Source organism: Polistes fuscatus, unplaced genomic scaffold, assembly GCF_010416935.1.
Source record: "Polistes fuscatus isolate 324 unplaced genomic scaffold, CU_Pfus_HIC Scaffold14, whole genome shotgun sequence".
NCBI classification, from domain to species: Eukaryota; Metazoa; Arthropoda; class Insecta; order Hymenoptera; family Vespidae; genus Polistes; species Polistes fuscatus.
In genome coordinates this window covers 4,574,162-4,593,811 of record NW_025113042.1, presented here as the reverse complement: position 1 = coordinate 4,593,811, position 19,650 = coordinate 4,574,162, and the positions used below count along the sequence as shown (strand labels likewise).

Sequence of the window (19,650 nt, the reverse complement as noted above, 5' to 3'; positions counted from 1 at the left end):
CCGACAGTCGAAATGATAAAGGTAGAGCACTACAATTACCGATATAGGCCTTAGCCGGCCTGCCACTAAAGTGGCTTTTGCGATTATTTTTTCCAGGTCGATGGGCCACTATAGTGGCTCACTCGAGTAGCTCACTTACTCACTGTTTGAATTAAATATTCGTCTTCATAGTCATTCATATTTGTTATTTATTAATAACATAGTTAACACATTTATAACTAATTAAATAATTAAATAATTAAGTGAACAATTATGGATTTTGATTGTGTAATTAGTGAGCAATTAAGAGTACTTATTCATTTTTTTTGGTCATATCTATCCCCAGTGAAAATATATGATTGACTACTTTCAGTTGATTTTTTAAAATGATACATAACATATATTTGTTTTGCGGCTATTTTATTGTCATTTTTTGATATATTATGCGTAAATACGTACACATAATTATGTAACAATGTTTAAAGTTGTATATATATATATATATACCTAGGTACATAAAAAATAATAAATACAAATGACATATATGTACAATTATGGTAATAACTTCGCAAAGGTAATCATCGCAATTAAAATGACGTAACTTATTATGTATAATATTTATCAATGGTAATAGTAAAAAAGTTGGCTACTTATGATTAATAGTAAAAATTCATGACGATTAATCTATTTATTCTTACATAATATTTGTTATTAGGTTTGTGTTTTTCGTTTTTACATTTTATTCGAGTTCGTTCATTCGTACTTTACTTATAAAGATTCTTCTTTCTTTCTTTCACGAAATGCGTAAGAAATATTTGAAAAATCAGTCTTATCATGACGATTCATTGTTTAGATTAGGATTGATTAAAATCGTTCTTATATATACTTCAAGTTAACTTAATATAATTATATTTACACATAAACATTAGTTGCTCTAAAAATTGATATGAACGACATACAGTCGCGACAGAAATTTGATAAATATCTACGATTATGTAACATTTTGAAATGAGTTCTATTTTTTCATGAATATTATCAACATTTTTTCATTCACACCGCATGAAACTTCGTAACGTAATATTTTTCATTGTTACGTTTTTAAATAATTACGATATTAACGAATTAATTGAGAAATATTTACACATATTACGTATTCAATAGATATTGTTATATGTATGTCGAACAAAATATGTTTCTTGAATTTTTCATCGAAGATCTTAATAAAAAATTATTATCGCAAATTTATATCAGTAAAATGTTGATTTTAATATTCTGGTAAAGCAGGACAATTGTAGAGAAAACTCGGAATAGAAAATCGAATACAATCGCATTCTATATACACAAATTTCTAATTAAAACACAGTACGATTCTATGATCATTCATAATCAATAGGTCGATTATTAATTTGAACATAAACAAATTGTAAAGAAATGTTCTTGAATAATCGACGATTAATAACGCTATCGCATAAACCGTACGGACCTATTTTTCATATTCATAAATGGGTGAATACGTGCATGCTATAAAATGGCACGTTCAGCTCGTAAATTCCAATAGGCTTGATCCGGTACAGAAATGCTAGCGGTTATAGAAGATCAATAAAGAGGATTAGGCGAATTCCTTTGGAAGTTAGTTTGTTGATTCTGACTTTGCTGAAGAGGTCCTGCAGGACTGGGTCTACCTTGATCGCGATACTGGGGTGGTCCAGGTGGTCCACTAGATGGTCCAGATGGGCCAGGAACTTTACCATAATTTCCTCTGGTCGAACCTTGATAACTACCATAAGCCGAGTCATCGCTACGTCTTGATACATGACCGTACATACTTTCCGGTCTCCTAGAGTTAGTCGCATTATCAGAATTGCTCGAAAGCGTGCCATTAGGATGTTGTTGCGGTTGCTGGGATTGTTGTTGTTGTTGTTGTTGTTGTTGCTGTTGTTGCTGTTGTTGTTGCTGTTGCTGTTGTTGATGGCCTTGAGTAGAGGATTGACCACTCTGTCCAGATTGATGAGAGCTTTGGCTACTCGGTGGTGGTGCAGGAGTTCTAGCATATATATTAGATCCCGTAGACATACCATAAATTCCATTCTCCCGCGTACTCAGACTCGTCGATATTCCTCTTATGCCATAGATACTCTGCGTACATTGTTGCAATTGATTCTGCATGTTTTGATTGGTACTGTTATGATTTTGGGATGATTGATTAGGACCGGCTGCTGGTTGTTGGTTATCTCTCGGTGGATTTTGAGACGAGGATTGTCCTATTCTCATTGGATAAAGACTTTGAGCTGGTACAAGTGGACCAGGCTTGGGTATCATCAAACCGTCTCGTGGACCGGAAGTTGATTTAGCGTAAACGCTCTGCGAACGATTCAGATTCGCTCTTGTCAGAGGTGGGGATTTGCAATAGAGTGACTTGGTACCACCGTAGATCGATTCGACGCGTTCCAATGCCGAAGGTGGTGCACTGTAGATCGAAGATGATGCACCAGCAACTGGACGATAAGTAGCATAAGCTCCTGGAAATTTTGGTCCACTTGGTTTGTCTAAATCATCGTAAGGATCTTCGTCCGATCTCATCGAAGAATTATCACCGTCATCTATTTCACGAGACTCTTTCGATCTTTTGGTACTAAGAACGAATTCGTAAAACAACGTTGCTAAGACACTACCTAACATCGGACCGATCCAATAAACCCAGTGATACTCCCAACGATTCGTTACAAAAGCAGGTCCCAAAGCACGGGCTGGATTCACAAAAGGACTCTGTAATTCAAATGGAAAAGGTAATGAAAGTTATTAAGATATAACGGAAGCAATATCTTTTGAAATATAAATTGGAAAGTATTCATTTCAAGTGGTACTGAATTAAAAATAGTTGACTATTTCATTTGTCGTTGTTGTAGTAATAAGAATTATTGGCTAAAATAAGAAAGAAATAATCTGGAAATATTGAATCTAACAAAAATACAATTGATTATTAGATTGTATTAGTAATAAAATGTCTGGCTTGCATTGGGTTAACATTTCGGTAAATTTTCAGTTAAAAAACAAGCAGATCGGAAGCTTTGAAATGTAACACCATTTTCTTTCTCTTTCTTTTAACCCGAGGGTTGGTATTTAATATGTGCACGGTAGTTTCGGTATTTCTTGGATCGAGGTTCATTGTACACTCGTTCCGAAGCAGGTGGGACCGAGATCAAGTTCTTTTCGTCTTTCTCTGTTACTCCTGTAACAGTCACGGCAGGTGCTATCCACAGACGCGGACGTTTCGTTCCGATTCGAAAGACGTTGGAAGAGAAATTTTGGATAGACTGGTTACGGAAGGAAGAGAGAAAGAATGTCCTATTTTCAGAACCGTTGCTGCATCCACGCCACTCTTTTATATACGCGGCTCTTTATAATATTTCCCAAGTTATTTCCTTTTTCCATTTCTATTTACTCGATCAATATTTTGAAATATTTTTTTGAATATGCATGAGCCTAGTGCATCATACACCAGGGATAGATGATTTCCAACAATTCTTATACATACGAATTTGAACAATTTCTCTTTTTACCATTTATGAAATATATACTTGTTATCGATAATATCTTACTTGTATTAAAAAAAAAAAAGAAAAAGAAAAAAAGAAAGAAATGTTATTTACCGAAACGAGAGATGCAGCTGTATATGCGGCACCCAAAACACCGGTTGATATCGAGGAGATTCCAAAGGATAAGGATCTCGCCGTTTCTGCAGAAAAGTGGGCCAGAATGATAAGAACCGAAAGTGCCATTTCTACCGAAAGTTTTTCAATAGCACCGTTGATACGTCCAGACGATGTTAACGTTTGTGTGTTCGATGGTGTCGTAATTCTGAAAGCAAATGAATTTTTACTCATTAACATATCGATTATATTCATTTATTAATCGAAAAAATTAAAATAAAATAAGCGTATAACTAGTATCGATCCAATTCCATAACTCTGTTCAATGTTCGCATATGGCATGTATGTTAGTCAAGAGTTATGATAGTGTATGTAAGAGTTACATATACGCTATATAATATACGATAATTTTTCCATTGATAATATAGAACGCGTTAGACCCTCTCGTAAAAGCCTCCTGCTGATGTAAATCCGTCCCAATGGTATAATGTTTATATTAGCTGGTGCATCTTCTAGCCCCTAGTTTTCATCCCATGTCCATTCTCGTTCCTTCTATCTTTCTCATTTTACCATTCTGCCGCGTGAAAAACCCGTCAATTTTCTCAGCCTATATAATCATACGGGGTCGCAACGACGTGACCTTTGCAGTCCACCCTTTCGATGCGTTCATTGAGATTCATGCATGTACTTATGTTACATTCGTTTTTCTTTCTAGTATCTATTGTCTTTTTTCTTTATTCCAATTTTATTATAATAGATAGATAGATAAAAAGAAAGGGACAGAAAGTCAGATGCATAGATCAGTTTTTCTTATTGTTAGTTTTGATTTTTATCTTTTTTATCATATATCGTTAGATTCATTTAAGGAAGATGCGAAAACTATTAAAAATTTTCATACGATTGACGATAAATCTCTAACTAAATAGGTACTTTTACTCGAAAGCAAAAGCCCTCATTCTCGTCCTGCATGCTAATGAAAAGTATCCCCTTCAAAGGGTCTTTCCCTCTCTCTTTCTCTCCTCATCGAATTGATGAAACGAGAAATGCAGATCATGACCGCACAATTGGGATCAACTGCATAAATGTGGTTGTAGTAGTTCTATACAAACGAGTGAATGAGAGAAATAGGGGGTGGAAAAGTGGGAGTGAACGAGGAAAAGAAGAGAAGCTTTCGAAGATCTTTTTTTTCCTCCCATCGACTTGCGTGCCCCTACGTGATAAGCGGATTTCTCAGATCTTTTTTTTTCTAGTTTGTTTTGTTTCTTTTTACCCCCCGCCTTTTTTTTTTTTTTTTTAGACACACGAGCAACGCTCGACAAATTTTTTCCCATGCGAGTTTATTACGCATGATGAAATTTCATGGAAGAAGGATTAGTCCCTCTCTTGTACTTTATTTCTTTTTATCTTTTTTTTTTTTTTTTTCATTTACTTTAGTTATTGTTTGTTTTCTGAAAGAATTCACGAGGAGAGAAAGAGGAGACGAATGGGATTTATCATTACTGTTATTTTATGTCTGGACCGTGTATTTAGCTTAACTCTGAATTATTTCATTTTTCGTCATAAAATTTCTATTGTATCATAGTAAACATTATTTTCGATATAATGAACGGATTTGAACCGTTTGCGTCGAGACGATAAAATTTATTCCAGCCAACAAATTCTTTCGATCGCAGCTGAAGCATTTGAAAAGTTAAACAATATAGTTTATACTTTTATTAGACTCTAAAGGAGTGTCCAACCTCTTTTAATTTCCTTGGGTCACGTTTGAGAACAAAAACTCCGACGATAGTGGTTAAGGAAAAATGTTAATAAATAACGTACGATATAAGTTTGAAGAAAAATTTTCGATTTTATACTTAGTTGCACGCGACCTACGAGTCGTGAGTTGGGCAACCCTGCTTTAAAGTAATTTTTTATGCATATTACAAAAAAAAAAGAATTTAAATGTGTGCATGAAAGAGAAAATTGAACTGGGTCAAACACAGTGAGTCGAAAGTAATCGTTATGCAAGTGATTAATAACTTTGAAGTACGTGCACACATTTCGTGCGCGTGTTAAGTATCGCAAGCATCCATTCACACATATAATTTTAATGTTTCTATACGCGTATATATGTATTGAAAGAAAATTTGATATATGCACAGAAATGCAAATATGTAAATACTTATTTACGTATTCGTGAAATGATAAGTATCGTCATATCGCGGAACTATAATAACAGCGGCACTTTAATTTCTCGTTCACTTAGAAAGCCCTAGTAGTAGTCGACTCTGTTCCATTTTTGTCGCTTTCGAGGAGCCTATTTTTATCCGCAGACAGAAAGAGAATGCTTTTTTACCTGCCTAGTACATACCCTGCGGCCAACATCATAGACCGAGGTCTTTCATTCTCACCCATTCTTTTTGCAAAGTATATACTATATGTGTATGTACTTTTATGTACTTTTTTTTTACGTATGGATATTGCGAGTAAAAATATTTTTTCAAAGTGTTGAAAAGTACGGTTTATTTGGAAAATTGTTAATAAAGATTGTTGAATTATTAGAGAAAGAGGTAAAGTGGTTTTTGAAAAAATTCGTGATTTTATTCGATCGAATTTCTGAATTATTTCTCTCGCAGAAAAATATTTCCATGTCCTAGATGCATTCTCATGTATATGCGTATGTGCAGATTGTGGAAAAAGAAAAAGTATTTTATAGTAAAAATGTAAGAAAGCACGGTGTACGTAGGATGATGTATCCTCGATCGAAATAATCAAGGGACATTGTTCATTTCGTAGATGGAGTTTTGAAATTTTTATTCTATTACTGTCCTTTCTTCCGAAGCGTGAATTTTTCTAACTTAAAAAGAAGGAAAGAGTGGTCGATGAAATCGGATCCACCAAAGCGACATTGCAACGACAGGAAGTTTAATCTTCCATGCACTTGACACAGGAGACCCTGTGAACGTGAAATTCAGACTCACCCTTCTCCCTAATAACCACCACAACTATAATGTTAACCGAGACAATGGCAGAGCTAATTTCGATCTGTTCCAACAACGACTATACGATAAAAATCATTGAGTGTAACCCCCCACCTGTAATAGACTATTCCAACGACTCATTACCGAAGAAAACTTTTACACTATGGTGTACCATCTTATCGACGAATTACGTGTCGTTCCCACGCGAAATTCTATGTCCGCCATTTGCGAATACCGAACGGTAGAGTGGACACGAAATATATAAGTGTTGGCAAACTAAAGAAGAAAGAGTTTGACAAGCTTTTAAAATCGCGTCTTTCCCATTAGATACATTTAGCCCTATTGAAACGATAGAGAATTGTCGATAAATATTAAAATTTGAAGGGCGTGGGTAAGCATCGAACCGAAACGCACATTTCCTTTCTTTACTTTTTTCGGTCCATCTATGTATAATAAATCGAGAAGAGGAAACTTAATCTTGCGTGCACTTGACTCGAGAGGAGTTAGATGCACGCACTTGGCTCGTGTACAACCTGTGCTCTATTTTCGCGATTCACACGAAGGGTGAATCTACCCCTCTCTCGAATAACCCCCGAAGGACGCCCCATGCGTACCGTTTTAAATAAATTTCAATCGCGATAGTCGCACAGTCCTTCTTCTCACCCAACAACTATTACTACCACTACTACTACCACTATTACTATTACTCTTTCAAGTTTAACGAGCTATTGATACTCCCGTTTCATTTACTAGACCGCATGGATCACATTGATATGAGATTCGTTGAACCCTCGTCTATCTGTTCTGTCAACGACGATGACGATGATTGGAGAGATTCGGGGGTTGTTGCATTTGAAACGTGACCAGATCGAAAGCACACGTGTTTAAGCACACGTTTACTATCAGAGTATAGACCTTAATATGTATGTATGTATGTATGTATGTATGTAAATTTATGCGATGGTTCTCAAAAATATTCAAACACTATAGCACGACTAAATTTTTAGCTTCATATTTTGATTATTATTTTGAACGATATCTCATTTATCAATCATATAAGTGCTTCAACAAAATATAATATAAAATGACAGTACTGTAGGATCAAAATTGTAGGAGTCAGCATAATGTTTGAACACTTCATTTCGTTATATGGAGTTGGATAAATTTTTGTTCGCGATCTATGCGTGTGCACGCGTGTGTGTGTATGTATACGGTCAGTATTATAAAATTTTTCTCTCCGGGATGATGGGAAAGTTCCATTCGTCCGGCAGCTTTGTGAGAAAGTTCAGATGCTGAAGGTCGAAGGGCCGAGCAGAAAATTGGCTTTTATGCTCCATCGAAACAGGGTCGGTGAGTGTTTCAACGAAGAACATTCGTAGGACTTGTCCTTTAATTTTAGATATAATTATGTTACAGAGAGAGAAAGAGAATAATTTTTGGTCATTCTTAGGACTCGTAGGTTTCTTTATAACTCGTAACGCAAGTTTATGTTCTGTGTTACTCTATCACTCGACGATTCGAGAAAGAGTAAGGTATAAAGAATGTTCAAGTTTCAGGTTCGCTCGAATCTTGAGATACCAAGAATGCTAAGGTCTCACATTCCATAGCGATTAGCATTCCTGAGAATCCAACGGCCAGAGAGTTTCAAATAAAATTCTAATAACAGATTAAAATAAATATTTCAAGTTCATAGACAACCGTAATGCGAAACTAAAATGTTAGTCTCACAATAATATCCGAATATTTTTTATAACCGTTGTAACTTTCGTTCATGCAAAACCAATAAAAGAAGAGAAAAAAGAAGGAAATAAATTGAGAAAAGGTGTTAAGATCTTTTGGTAGAATCGTAGTATGCATTATGGCGTACGACCCCAAGCACGAAAAGGGAAATTACATAATTCGTAGTAGATGCGCAGGAGGTGCGCAGGAGGTGCACAGGAGGTAAGCAGGAGGTAAGATTGCGGGCGATCGAGTAAACGGTGTCGTGGGAAACAAGCATCCCACATCCTCTCGGGACTTGGGTTTATATTCGACTGTGAAATCATCGAAGAAGAAGGCACCAGCAGCATTTTTCTTTCTCCTTTTTCCTATTTCTTTTCTCTTTTTCCTCCTTTTCACGTCACGTCGGACTGACCTTCGTGAGAGTTAGCTTCGAAGGCTTACCGTTTTCTACTTTTCTTCTTTCCAGAAACTCGCGTGTTTTTTCTGGATAAGATACTTATCAAGGTTTTTGGGAAGAGGCTAACAAAAATTCGAAGAGAAAGAATTGGAGAAAATAAATAAAAATGAACCTGGGAGAAAGAGAGAGAGAGAGAGAGAGAGTAAGAAAATAAGAAAAGAAAAAGAAAGATAAATAAAATAAGAAGGAAAGAAAAAGAGAAGTAGAGTCTCTGACAAAGCACAGGATTTCTTTTTCAAGGATCGAGCAGGATTACAGGGAGAATCGAGATCCCACCCTCTTTTAGTGAATGAGAAGTAGGGAAGAAGGAGGTGAAAAGAGAGACGGGACAGGAAGTGCGTACGCTTTTCTACTACCACGTTAAAGTTCGTCTACAGAGACTAGTATGTGTATGCCCACTTTGATTGTCCGCCGTTGTTCTTTCTATGAGAGATTTATATTTGCGTTTCTTTTTAAGAAGGAGGAAAAGAAAAATAAAAAGAAGAAAGAAAGCAATGAAAATCGAAAGTTCTCATAGGAACACAATCGGAGTGATTTATCCGGTCGTATGGTTGTGCGAAGCATGATATAGTATATGGCGAGCATATAAATATGAAGATAATTATTAACAAAATAATTGGTCAATGTGTTTGACAAAATGCGAATAATAGAAAATACATTTAGAATGATTGAAATATGTATACGCGGGGTTTTGAACCGTTGGATCGGTTCATAGAAATAACGAACGGACTAGTTTCGAGGTTTTAGGTACACCCAGTTGGTCTAGGAACATCCTCCGAGATTCCACCTTATATAGATCCCGTATAAATCGTATACCGGCGTATCTATAGTGTTCTCCCTCAGCTTCTCCTTCTAATTCTATTTCTTTTTCTTTCCCCTTCGCCCTATAAGAGAAACACGTGCCGGCCACATGTTGCACAAAAGGAATCCTCCGTGGTCCTTTCGAGTTGTACGCGTAGCCGTAAGTCGCCGTTACAAAGGAACTTTAGCTCGCTAGAAATGATTTTCTTTTCGAACCAACCAGGGATTCACCAAGGCGGCAGATGTTTTTCCGTTTTCTATCGTCATACAAGAAGACGACGATGACAACGATGACGTCTAACGACTGACACGTTTTATAGGGAAGGGAGAGGATAATCTTTAGGAAGAAAAGACATTTCGCTAATCTTTTCTTCATTTTTCAAGACATTACTCATTGTCCTTCGGTGATAAAATTTCATTCTTTCTTTTCCTCTCTTTAATTTTTCTTTTTTTATTAGCTTATATTACAATCAGGTCACGAGGTTTGTAATCATTTGATCGAAAAGTGTGAAGAGCAAGAATATAAGAAGAATCTAATGCACACGCGTGCATTTAGTAGAGCAACCCTATGGGCAAAGGAATGGGAGGATGATTCTTGAGAGAACGAACACGTGGTTGCAACCATCTGTTGGCATCCTGTTCAGTTTAATTTAACTTGAATTGACCCTTTTTCAAAGCAAGGATCAAAGGTAATATCAAATCTTTCTCATTAAACTTCATACATTTCACGCAGTAGTGTCTTTTTATCAAGATTCGTGCAACATTATAAAAGAAGGAACGAATTTAGTTTATAAATGGAGTGTTTATTTTCTCATGAGATTTTAAGTGGTTTAAAAAAACGTTCTGTATACTTAAATCGTTCGATGGATATTAGTCCATCGTCAGTTTTTTTGTGCTACGTGTAAAAACTAACGTAGGGCCACATGTTTCGTGATACTTTTTCTATCCTTTCCTTTCTCTCGATCTTTTTCCTTTTCTTTCGAATTTATTTTTACCAAAGTATGGACCGCGAGAAAGAGGACGCGAGAACTCGTGTAAAATATTACTCTTAATATTGTAGTCGTTGAAATACTGTTACCGGAATATCGTTGCGGAGCCTTTGCCGCTCGTAAAAGGACGGAATCGCGTGTGCCATGAGTACGGTGCTTTGTGAACATCCCGTAAAAGGTGTTCCAAGGCAGGTAAAGCATTTTCACTGAAACGATTCTACCTGACCCACCTGGCTTTTACGTCAGACATTTTTCGGATGATCGTTTCCAAGAGAATTCAGATTTCACGAGAGATTTCACGAGATGATTTTTATCGTTCTATTAACTAAATATTTTTATAAAATAATATATACAGGCTAATGAGAGAAAAATTGTTTAACGTGAATACTAAAATCAAGCGTATTGCTGTTAATTTATTTTTATTATTTATGAGCGTTCGATACCGTAAGCGAGTCTTTCGATAACATATTCGAATTATTTGTTATCATCCTATATAAATATTTAAACATTTATGAAGAGTATTCGTAGATATAGAATGTATGTTTGCTCGATAGAAATTTCGAAAGAAATTGGGCGTACCATTCGTTCGAGGAAAAACATGGATTAAGAAGTCAATATCGGTGAGCTTTCAAGATAAGGTAGATATTGCTCCCATTTCCTTCCCTCAAATCTCGCTCCCTTTCGAATGCTATCTTTTTTTTTCTCCTTCTTTTACACGTGGTAGTATTAAAGCACTCTAAGAAGAAAGTTATATAAGATAGTCTGATACTTTGGTCATTCCCATAGAAATGGAATCGTAACTCTTGAAGATAAAAATTGATATATGTAAAATTCTTTTGGTGATACTACCAAATTTTTATTCCTTTACTCTTTTCAATATTTGTGTCGTTATTGAAACGACAAGAATTCATTTCGTGCCATGCGAAATAAATAATACGAATAGTGAGCAGATCATAAAAGAGATGTAAAAAAAATCAAATAAAATGAGTAGTTTGCGTCAGGATTATTTTTTTTATTATGTATATCTCGAGGTTTTTGACTTTTCTAAAACGTAAGGACCCGTGTCAAAAATATTTCACATCCGAGGACATCCGGTTGGCCACGCGCACTGCGTGTGTCTTAAAATTGACGTCACGACACACCTGCTTCCTCACAGCTGTTTCCTTCGTGTGTTCGTGGTGGCAAACCCTCTTCGGCAAATGGATTTCTTTCCTACCTTTTACCAATTGTTACGAATGCAACTATGTCTTTGTTTTTTCTTCAAATTATTATGATTTCTCAAATTAATAGGAAAAGAAAACACACTTTGAAATTCTTCGTACGCGAAACTATTTATAAAAGATTCAATATACACACATTTACCGGATTAGAAACGTACCGAATCTAAAATAGCAAAACGCGATGGTAAAATTCATCCAGCGTTCAAGAGAAGTATCACGTACGTGTTTCAACGTTTAAAAAGAGAAAAAAAAGAACGATGGGATGCATCCAATCTCTCTCTGAGTTGGGGGAAAGTGTTATCTTCGTTTCGGAAACGAAACCAAGATGAAAAAGATAGAAGAGAGAAAAAAGAAAATATTATACGCGAACTAGATCGTTGGTAGAGTTTTGAGTATGCGCATATATCGAATCAAAAAGAAATAATGATAAAAGGATAATGGAAAAATCCTGTAAGTTCATTAAATGAAGAGGTGACAGTAAATTTTTCACGGACACTTAGAGACCCGTATATATTTTCGTATACCACCCATGCGGTTTTTCTACTTTCTCTCTGTCTCCCTCTCTACTACCTTCCTATATTTCTATCTATCTTTTTCTTTCTCGTTATCCTATTTCCCTGGAGTATCAGTTTGATTTGCGATTTATCTAGCCATTTTTTATATTTATACCCTTTGCGTTAGGTGGAACTGACCAAAAAACGATTCCGCAGAAAAAGAGAGAAGAAGAGAGATAGCAATTGAAACGGGAGTTTCACAATAGGGGTTGCGTATACTTATCCCTACCCCTTATCGAGAAACGATACTAACTGTGTTTTACACAGACCCAAGCCTCTGTTGGCTGACAGAGTTGTAACAGATGCAACTTATTTTCTCTCTCTCTGTCTTTCTGACTCTCACGCGTTATCCATTTCTTCCTGGCATCATCCAACTCTCTCTCTCTCTCTCTTTCTGTTTCTCACAGTAGGTAGGATAGTTTTTTTTACATAAGGGTGAAACATCCCCTGAGACATCTTCCCTTGGACGAAGGGAGGACGAGTTTTGTGGCTGGTTCGGTTAACTAGAGTATTGTTAGATTATTATTTCGGTACATATCGCGCACTTGTTACCTCTTTGTGCGGTCATATGGTGATGCTAAGGATGACTGACTGGGCTCCTTCACTTTCCAACGTTGTAGTCAAACGTATTTCGAGAATGCCATTGAGATATACATACTACAATTGAGATTAACAGGATTCTTTTTAATCAACGATCATACCAGTATCTTCTTTGACTTGATATTCGTACGAAATTGGATCACTGGATCTTTTTTCAATTTTTTGTTTTTTTTAAATAGAATGTGGTTTAGAATTTAATGGAGGGATAATAGCAATGGGGTAGAATCTATAATAGTAGTAGCAGTAGTAGAGGGGTACTTCCACCTTACTACTAGAGATATCGATGAAATTTAAGTCGGGTACTCGACGAATGTACGAGTGGGGTCCTTTCCCCAAGTGTGATCATCGATGATACGTGCAATCGAGCTGATGCGAAACAGGTACAATTATAATACCAATGGAATACGATATATTTTCAATTCTAAATTACATTAAACACTCTCATATAACGCGAGTTCCAATCTATTTGAAGCATTAAAACAACAGTGTCATATTATATTATAATGACGAGCGTAGCAACGTAAAAGGGTTTACTATGTAAATTAAACTCAGTTGGAACGAATCTAAGAGTAAAATAAATATAATGAAAAAAGAAAGGGAAAAAGAAGAAGTTAAAAGAAAAAGAAAAAAGATAGTCGGTATATCGATGCGGACAATGATCTTAGAGTATGGTTATGGAACATCTGCTCTTGGATCACGGCATGTCCTCTTTCGAACGAGCCGATCTTTCGATCGCATCCTGAAGCTTGTCCCAGCTTCGGCAAGCATAAGCATTCATTATCCTCGCCTTTACTATAACAGCCACGCATATACACGCATACTCTCTTCACTTGATCCTGCCCCCTCTCTTTCGTATATTCCAGCTTGTCCATCTCCTCCTCCTCTTTCTCCTCCTACTTCTTCTTCTTCTCCTTCTTTTCCTTCTACTTCGACGTGATCTTTTTTGGTCCACGAAACATCTGCGGCAGCTGCGAGGCGGTGGCCCGGCACAGGACTCTCCTTCGAGTCGGGGCAGGTGCTCACCTTCGAGAGCTTCTCCCTCGCCTGCCAATTACGCGTGCCTTTTTCAGCCTCTCTTATATTTCCATCCTTTTTCACTCCTACGTACTGCTGCTGCTGCTGCTGCTGCTGTTGCTGTTGCTGTTGCTGCTCCTTTCTCTTCGATCTCCTTCTTTCTTTCTTTCTCTCTCCGTCTGTCTGTCTGCCTTTCTATCTGTTCTTCCTGTTCCTCCTTGTCCTCGAAAAAGGGCTGCACGTTCAACTCAATTCGTTCTTTCTCTTCCTTCATTTTGGGTCCAGTGATGCATCCTTTTCTTTCCTTCTCTCTCTCTCTCTCTCTCCCTCTCTCTCTCTCCCTCTCTCTGTGTGTTTCTTTCTTTATATCTTTTTTTTCCCTGTTAAGTCTCCAGGCAAAATCGAGGCACGTGCACCATGGTGTGCGCACGCTTAAAGCTATGGGCCATATTCGATATCTTTAGCAACGTTGAAGGAGAACACGACGCGTTCTCCCGTCTGCAGGAAGAAATCGACGGATTCCTCCGCCTTCTTATTCGAGTTTTACGCGCGCGTGTGTGTGTTCTTGTAAGTTTGTATTTATATGTATCATGGATCAAGCAATCTTTTCTCTCTTCCTTGTTCTTCTTTTTTATTCTCTCTCTCTTTCTTTTTTTTCTTTCTTTCTATCGTGCACACGTGCCCTTAGAATTTTATCGTTCTAAAATCCACGACACACGTTCGGATCTTTCTTTCTTTTCTTTGTTCGATCTTGGAATTTGTCATCATTTTCGATTGAAACTCTTTGGACATTTCTTTTTTTTTTTTTTACATATTTTTCATACATCTATTAGAAAAGAAATCCTAGTTTAAATTACTCCATTATCACTTGCATATATCGTATGAACTGCATTTTACGTAGAAATTTTCTAATTTCTCGAAGATCAGTTTCTTTATTTACGAGTAACTTTTAAAAGAAACTTTGAAATCATTTAACGAGCCGATTAATAATACGCGATATCATAAAGTTAGTCTACCAAATGTAGAAAACAGGACGAATATAAGTTACAGTCCAATATATGATAAAAAAAAAACTTAGGGAGAGAGAGAAAGGAAAGAATGAAAAGAATAAAAATAGGATGAAGGTATTAGCAACGAAGTCGCGTTTCGTTTTGCTCGTAAGATTCGACACAAAGAAGAGAGAGAGAGGGAAAGATTCGCGCGTGAAACCTGCTCGTGCAAAAGACGCCAGTCGGCGGCAGGGGCCCTGTCTTTCTCGAAGAAAAGGCAAGCAGAGGAGTTTCGGGGGGTTCAACCACATGCCTCCGTGTGCTTCTCGGATTCCATATCTAGCAGCTGCCCCCTTGTCGCAGTGCATCTCATTCCTCACGGAAGTTCTCTCATCATTCCGTGAACGATCAAAATTTGTCCTTACTTTAAACTAAACATTTTCCTTTTTATTTTTATTTTCTATGCATTATTCGGATAGGAAAAATAATTGCCTGTATCGAACGTCAAATAAAACTCGTATTATCGTTCGAAAAAGAAAAAAATAATATAATTTATTATTATATTATAACTTACGTGTAGAGCGTCGCAGCTCCTGCTATACCTCCGCCACATTGAGCTGCTATGTAAAGTGCTGCACGTAACGGCGAGATACGTCGAAGAAAGAAAAAGGATAACGATACAGCTGGATTTATGTGTGATCCTGTAAATAAAAAAATACCGATATGAAAAGAAAAGATTAGATTAAATCTAATACGTCATATATCGCCAAATTTGGTATCACGAAGGATCGAAGGGTCTTCCCAAAAAAAAACCTAAAATATATTTATTATAAATTCAAAGAGGGTTAAGCAAGAGTGTAGAAAGAACTTAATGTACGCGCGTGTATTTAATAGAGCAACCCTATGGGCCAAAGAACGGGAGGATGGTTCTTGAGAGAACGAACACGTGGTTGCAACCATCTGTTGGCATCCTGTTCAGTTTAGTTTAACTTGCGTCGACCCTTTCCGAAGCAAGGATCTCTTTCTTTTTCTTTCGTATTCAAGATCGACACTGTCGGTAGACATCTATCAATAAAGAGCGAGAGAGAAAGATAGTTTCTACCTATAAAACATGCTTCGATTCAAGAATATAAAACTGGTGCCCCTCGAAGCGTCGAGTCTTTAAATCGGCTTTGTGCTTCGTTCGTTATTCCACCGTTTAAAATAAACAAATCTTCAATATAAACATAGATCGAGATCAAAGAACACGTTCATAAATAATCAAATTTTTGTTCCGATCACTGGTTAATTTATCGTTCAGTATGGTACAAACGAATTTTGACTATAGCTTTAAAAAATAATTTAAACATTCTCACATTCTTGTTTATCACATCTTTCAGCTCGTCTTCTCACATTGCTTTGGTTTATATCTATAAACAAGGGACACCTTTAACCGAGCCGGGTTATAAATTTTCCTTCGCGTTAGTCGAGCTTTTTTTAGAATAGAATTATGTGTATATAGTTACATATAATATTTAAATATGAGATAATTTTTTATCGTACAGATAAATATATAAATGAAAACACAAACTAACATAAAGTATAGAAAGCAGATAGAAATGTGTTGTTAAAGAAATCAAATGTTAAATTAGAATGAAATAAGTACTTGAAAAAGTAACATAAACGATGAAATAGTTCGTTAATTAATTTCTCTCGAGCAAGGATAGACACTGACCCGTCGTCTCTCGGTATTTCTAATGACACACAACTACAAATAAACCATTGAAGAACTCGTGCTCGTTTATCGCTTACGTGTGAGTAAAGAAACGTAAATTGAATGTGCCCACATGCCTTCGAATGAACGAGTTACGCGTAAGTATCTACATATGTATCTATGTATATACATATAACGCATGCGTATACGTTTAGGTATATATATATATATATACTAGGTTTGCTATATAATCGGTTAACGAGCCAATCGAGAGAGGAGGAACTGCGAGGGCCGACCACAAGTGCCTCTAAAACGAGGGGTGAAGAATCTATTCGCGAAACTAGTTGTTTTTTGCTTCAAACAGACAAAGACAAATATATACCTTATAAAATCCTTCCACTAATTTACTCCTTTTTTTAATTGAAAAAAAGAAATACTTAAAGAAATCTTACCGCTAACATGGCCGAAGATGAAATAGATCGCCGAAGCAACGAAACCGGAAGCAATTGCAGTCGCAAGGATGGACAGGCCGCTTCCGGATACCGCAGTAGAAGAAGCTGCACCGGATACAGCAAATACGAATAAAAAAGTAGCCACGCACTCTACTAAAACTGCCTTCCAAAGTTCCAAACTTCGCGCCTCGGTCGACATTGGTATCCTTTTGCATGCGTCGACATTATTATCTCTAATATTCGAAAGTCTCGTTAGAATATTGATGATGTGAGCGTCCACTTCACGAGGCAACGATTCCGTCGTCATTTTTCTTCTTTTTTCTTCGATTCCAATGAAATTGTTCAATTAAACAATATTTAGCTTTTCTTCCTCGATTTTTGTCTGCGTCTTTTTCAAAACGTTTTCATGATAAATTCATAAAGAATCGACACAGTTTATTTGTTTCTTAATTCTTTAATTTATCTTTCTCGATGACAGACCAGTCTCCAAATTGTTCACTAAAAATTGATTCTACTATTACCGGCTTTTTTTTTTCATATTATTTGCATATAAATTGGCATTATTCGTAACGCGATTATCACTATATCTTTGTATACCTATGCGAATACGTTTATACACCCGTATATTCTCTTTTCAGTCAAGATGGAATTTTTTTAGAGGAATAGAGATAAAGGTGGCCGATGTTACCACAACGGGAACGTGTTCTCGAGTGACAAGCTGATCCCGCTCTGAAGAACAAGTGGGCGCTGGAGTACGCGAGCACCCCCACTGCACCGCCCCCACCCTTCTGCGATATACTCGCATGATCACCGGTGCATCTGCTGGCTGCGGCTTGCATTCGGCTATATTTTTCTAAAGAAATTCGAACATTTTCATAATGGGTATCTTTTCCTTTTCTTCTCTTATTTTATTTTTTTCCTCCAACGTTTACAAAATGAACGGTAATTATATGTTTTTATTATTTTTACAGTTGTTCGTACAATTCGTAAAACATAACAATGTTTAATTTTTAAAAACAAAAATCATATTTATTTTCTCAACAAAATTCATTGACAATGTTAAATTTTATTTAACAATCATTAAATAATCTTTATGTCAGAAGCTTGTATAAGATTTTGCTATGATATAAAAATCATACTCTTCTTTAATTTCTTAAAGAAATGATTTTAAATATGTCAAATTAATGAAATATTATTTATAAATGAACATCTTTTACTGGACTGAGTACATCCTATTCCCACGAGTTCAAAGAGCATTTTAATGTCCAAGTTCTCACAAAAAAGAAGGATGTACGGGCGATGAGACAGGAACAAGGAATATAATGGTACCCATTTGGATCAACTTTGTACCGAATGAGGATGAACCTCTGCGGTCACGTGTGTGCAATTTTAAATTCGTGACATAGATCTTCTTCCCAGAAATCATCTTGTCCGGTATCGTGTATACAAAATGAATGAGTAAAGAATAAGAATGGCCAATGATTTGTATGTTGGAAAGAAAATGGAACTTTTCAATTCTTCAGAAACTATTGTTCGATATTAAATTATAAGTTTGCTTGTCAAAATATTAAACATGAATTTAGTTTTTAAATTGTATAAATTTCAAAGATAAATTTTCAACGTTAATATTAAAATATCATTAAAAAAACAGCGCATGAATTTCAGTATTTCGGATTGTAAGAGTTTGATTTTAGATAAAAATAAACTATACAAGATCTCAAAACGACCCCGTTGTTTCGAGCGTGACGATTTTTATAGTTGGAAGAAAGTATGATAGTGCGCGTGTACTCGTATAATTAAAGCTATTCAGTCATTTTTGCTTTCGACTGTACAGAACATATATATCCGAGCTAGAACTGTGATGGCAATAAATTTTCCAATTACTGTAAATTGAAGAACTTACCACTCTGTTAAAGAGTATAGATATAAAAAGCATTTCTTTTACATGATACAAGTTACATGTAATTATATTTGGTACTTTTAGAATTTGGTTAAAATTTTACTAACAGGGAGAACTTAATTATCTGCTCTAATTTGGTATATATCTCAAATAAATTTGACTAATTATTACATTTTACTTAACGATTGAACTATTCTATGACAGTTGATTAATAAATAATTTACTTTGGAAGGCAAACTTCTATTATATTAAATTAAATTAAATTATATAAATGATATTACGTGTGATAATATAATTAAAGTAAATTGCGACTCTTCAGGTGGGGTCATTTTATTTTAAAAATATGATCATAAAACCATGAATTACGAAGACATTCGTTTCAATTTAAATGACACACTTTACACATTTTCATTATGATTTTAATTCAATTATGAATATATCTCATTATGTATAATAGTTGGTCAACAATCTCTTAAGAAAACGAATCAATATCACATGATACTCGATTAGATGTTTCATATTTAAGAAGACTGTACTGTTAATTACTCGCTCAACCCTTTCTCTTCCGACGTTATGACGAAGTTAAAAAGTGTTCGCTTCTTTTAACTTGTCATTAAATTGAACGAGCCTTTGCCAATGCATTTAAAAAAAATTAAAACAAAAATAT

General features: G+C 35.8%; 1 protein-coding gene across 1 annotated transcript; it reads right to left on the bottom strand.

The window, feature by feature from the left end:
- Positions 1-729: 729 nt before the first annotated feature.
- LOC122514278 (neurogenic protein big brain-like) lies at positions 730-18,001 on the bottom strand. The gene is made up of 4 exons (XM_043631005.1): positions 17,084-18,001; positions 15,513-15,639; positions 3,630-3,837; positions 730-2,745 (listed from the first exon to the last, which is right to left on the bottom strand). Exons 1-4 carry the CDS (start codon positions 17,388-17,390, stop codon positions 1,576-1,578), a joined length of 1,812 nt encoding a protein of 603 aa, XP_043486940.1. The 5' UTR covers positions 17,391-18,001; the 3' UTR covers positions 730-1,575.
- Between the last annotated feature and the right edge of the window lie 1,649 nt (positions 18,002-19,650).

What these genes read in the sequence shown, in the direction of transcription:
- LOC122514278 (XM_043631005.1), bottom strand. Translation starts at nt 17,390, where the DNA reads ATGACGACGGAATCGTTGCCTCGTGAAGTGGACGCTCACATCATCAAT. An exon ending in CATCTTCGGCCATGTTAGCG is followed by an intron (nt 15,640 to 17,083) that starts GTAAGATTTCTT and finishes TTTTATTTACAG; the next exon opens with GATCACACATAAATCCAGCT. An exon ending in CAGCTGCATCTCTCGTTTCG is followed by an intron (nt 2,746 to 3,629) that starts GTAAATAACATT and finishes TTTGAATTACAG; the next exon opens with AGTCCTTTTGTGAATCCAGC.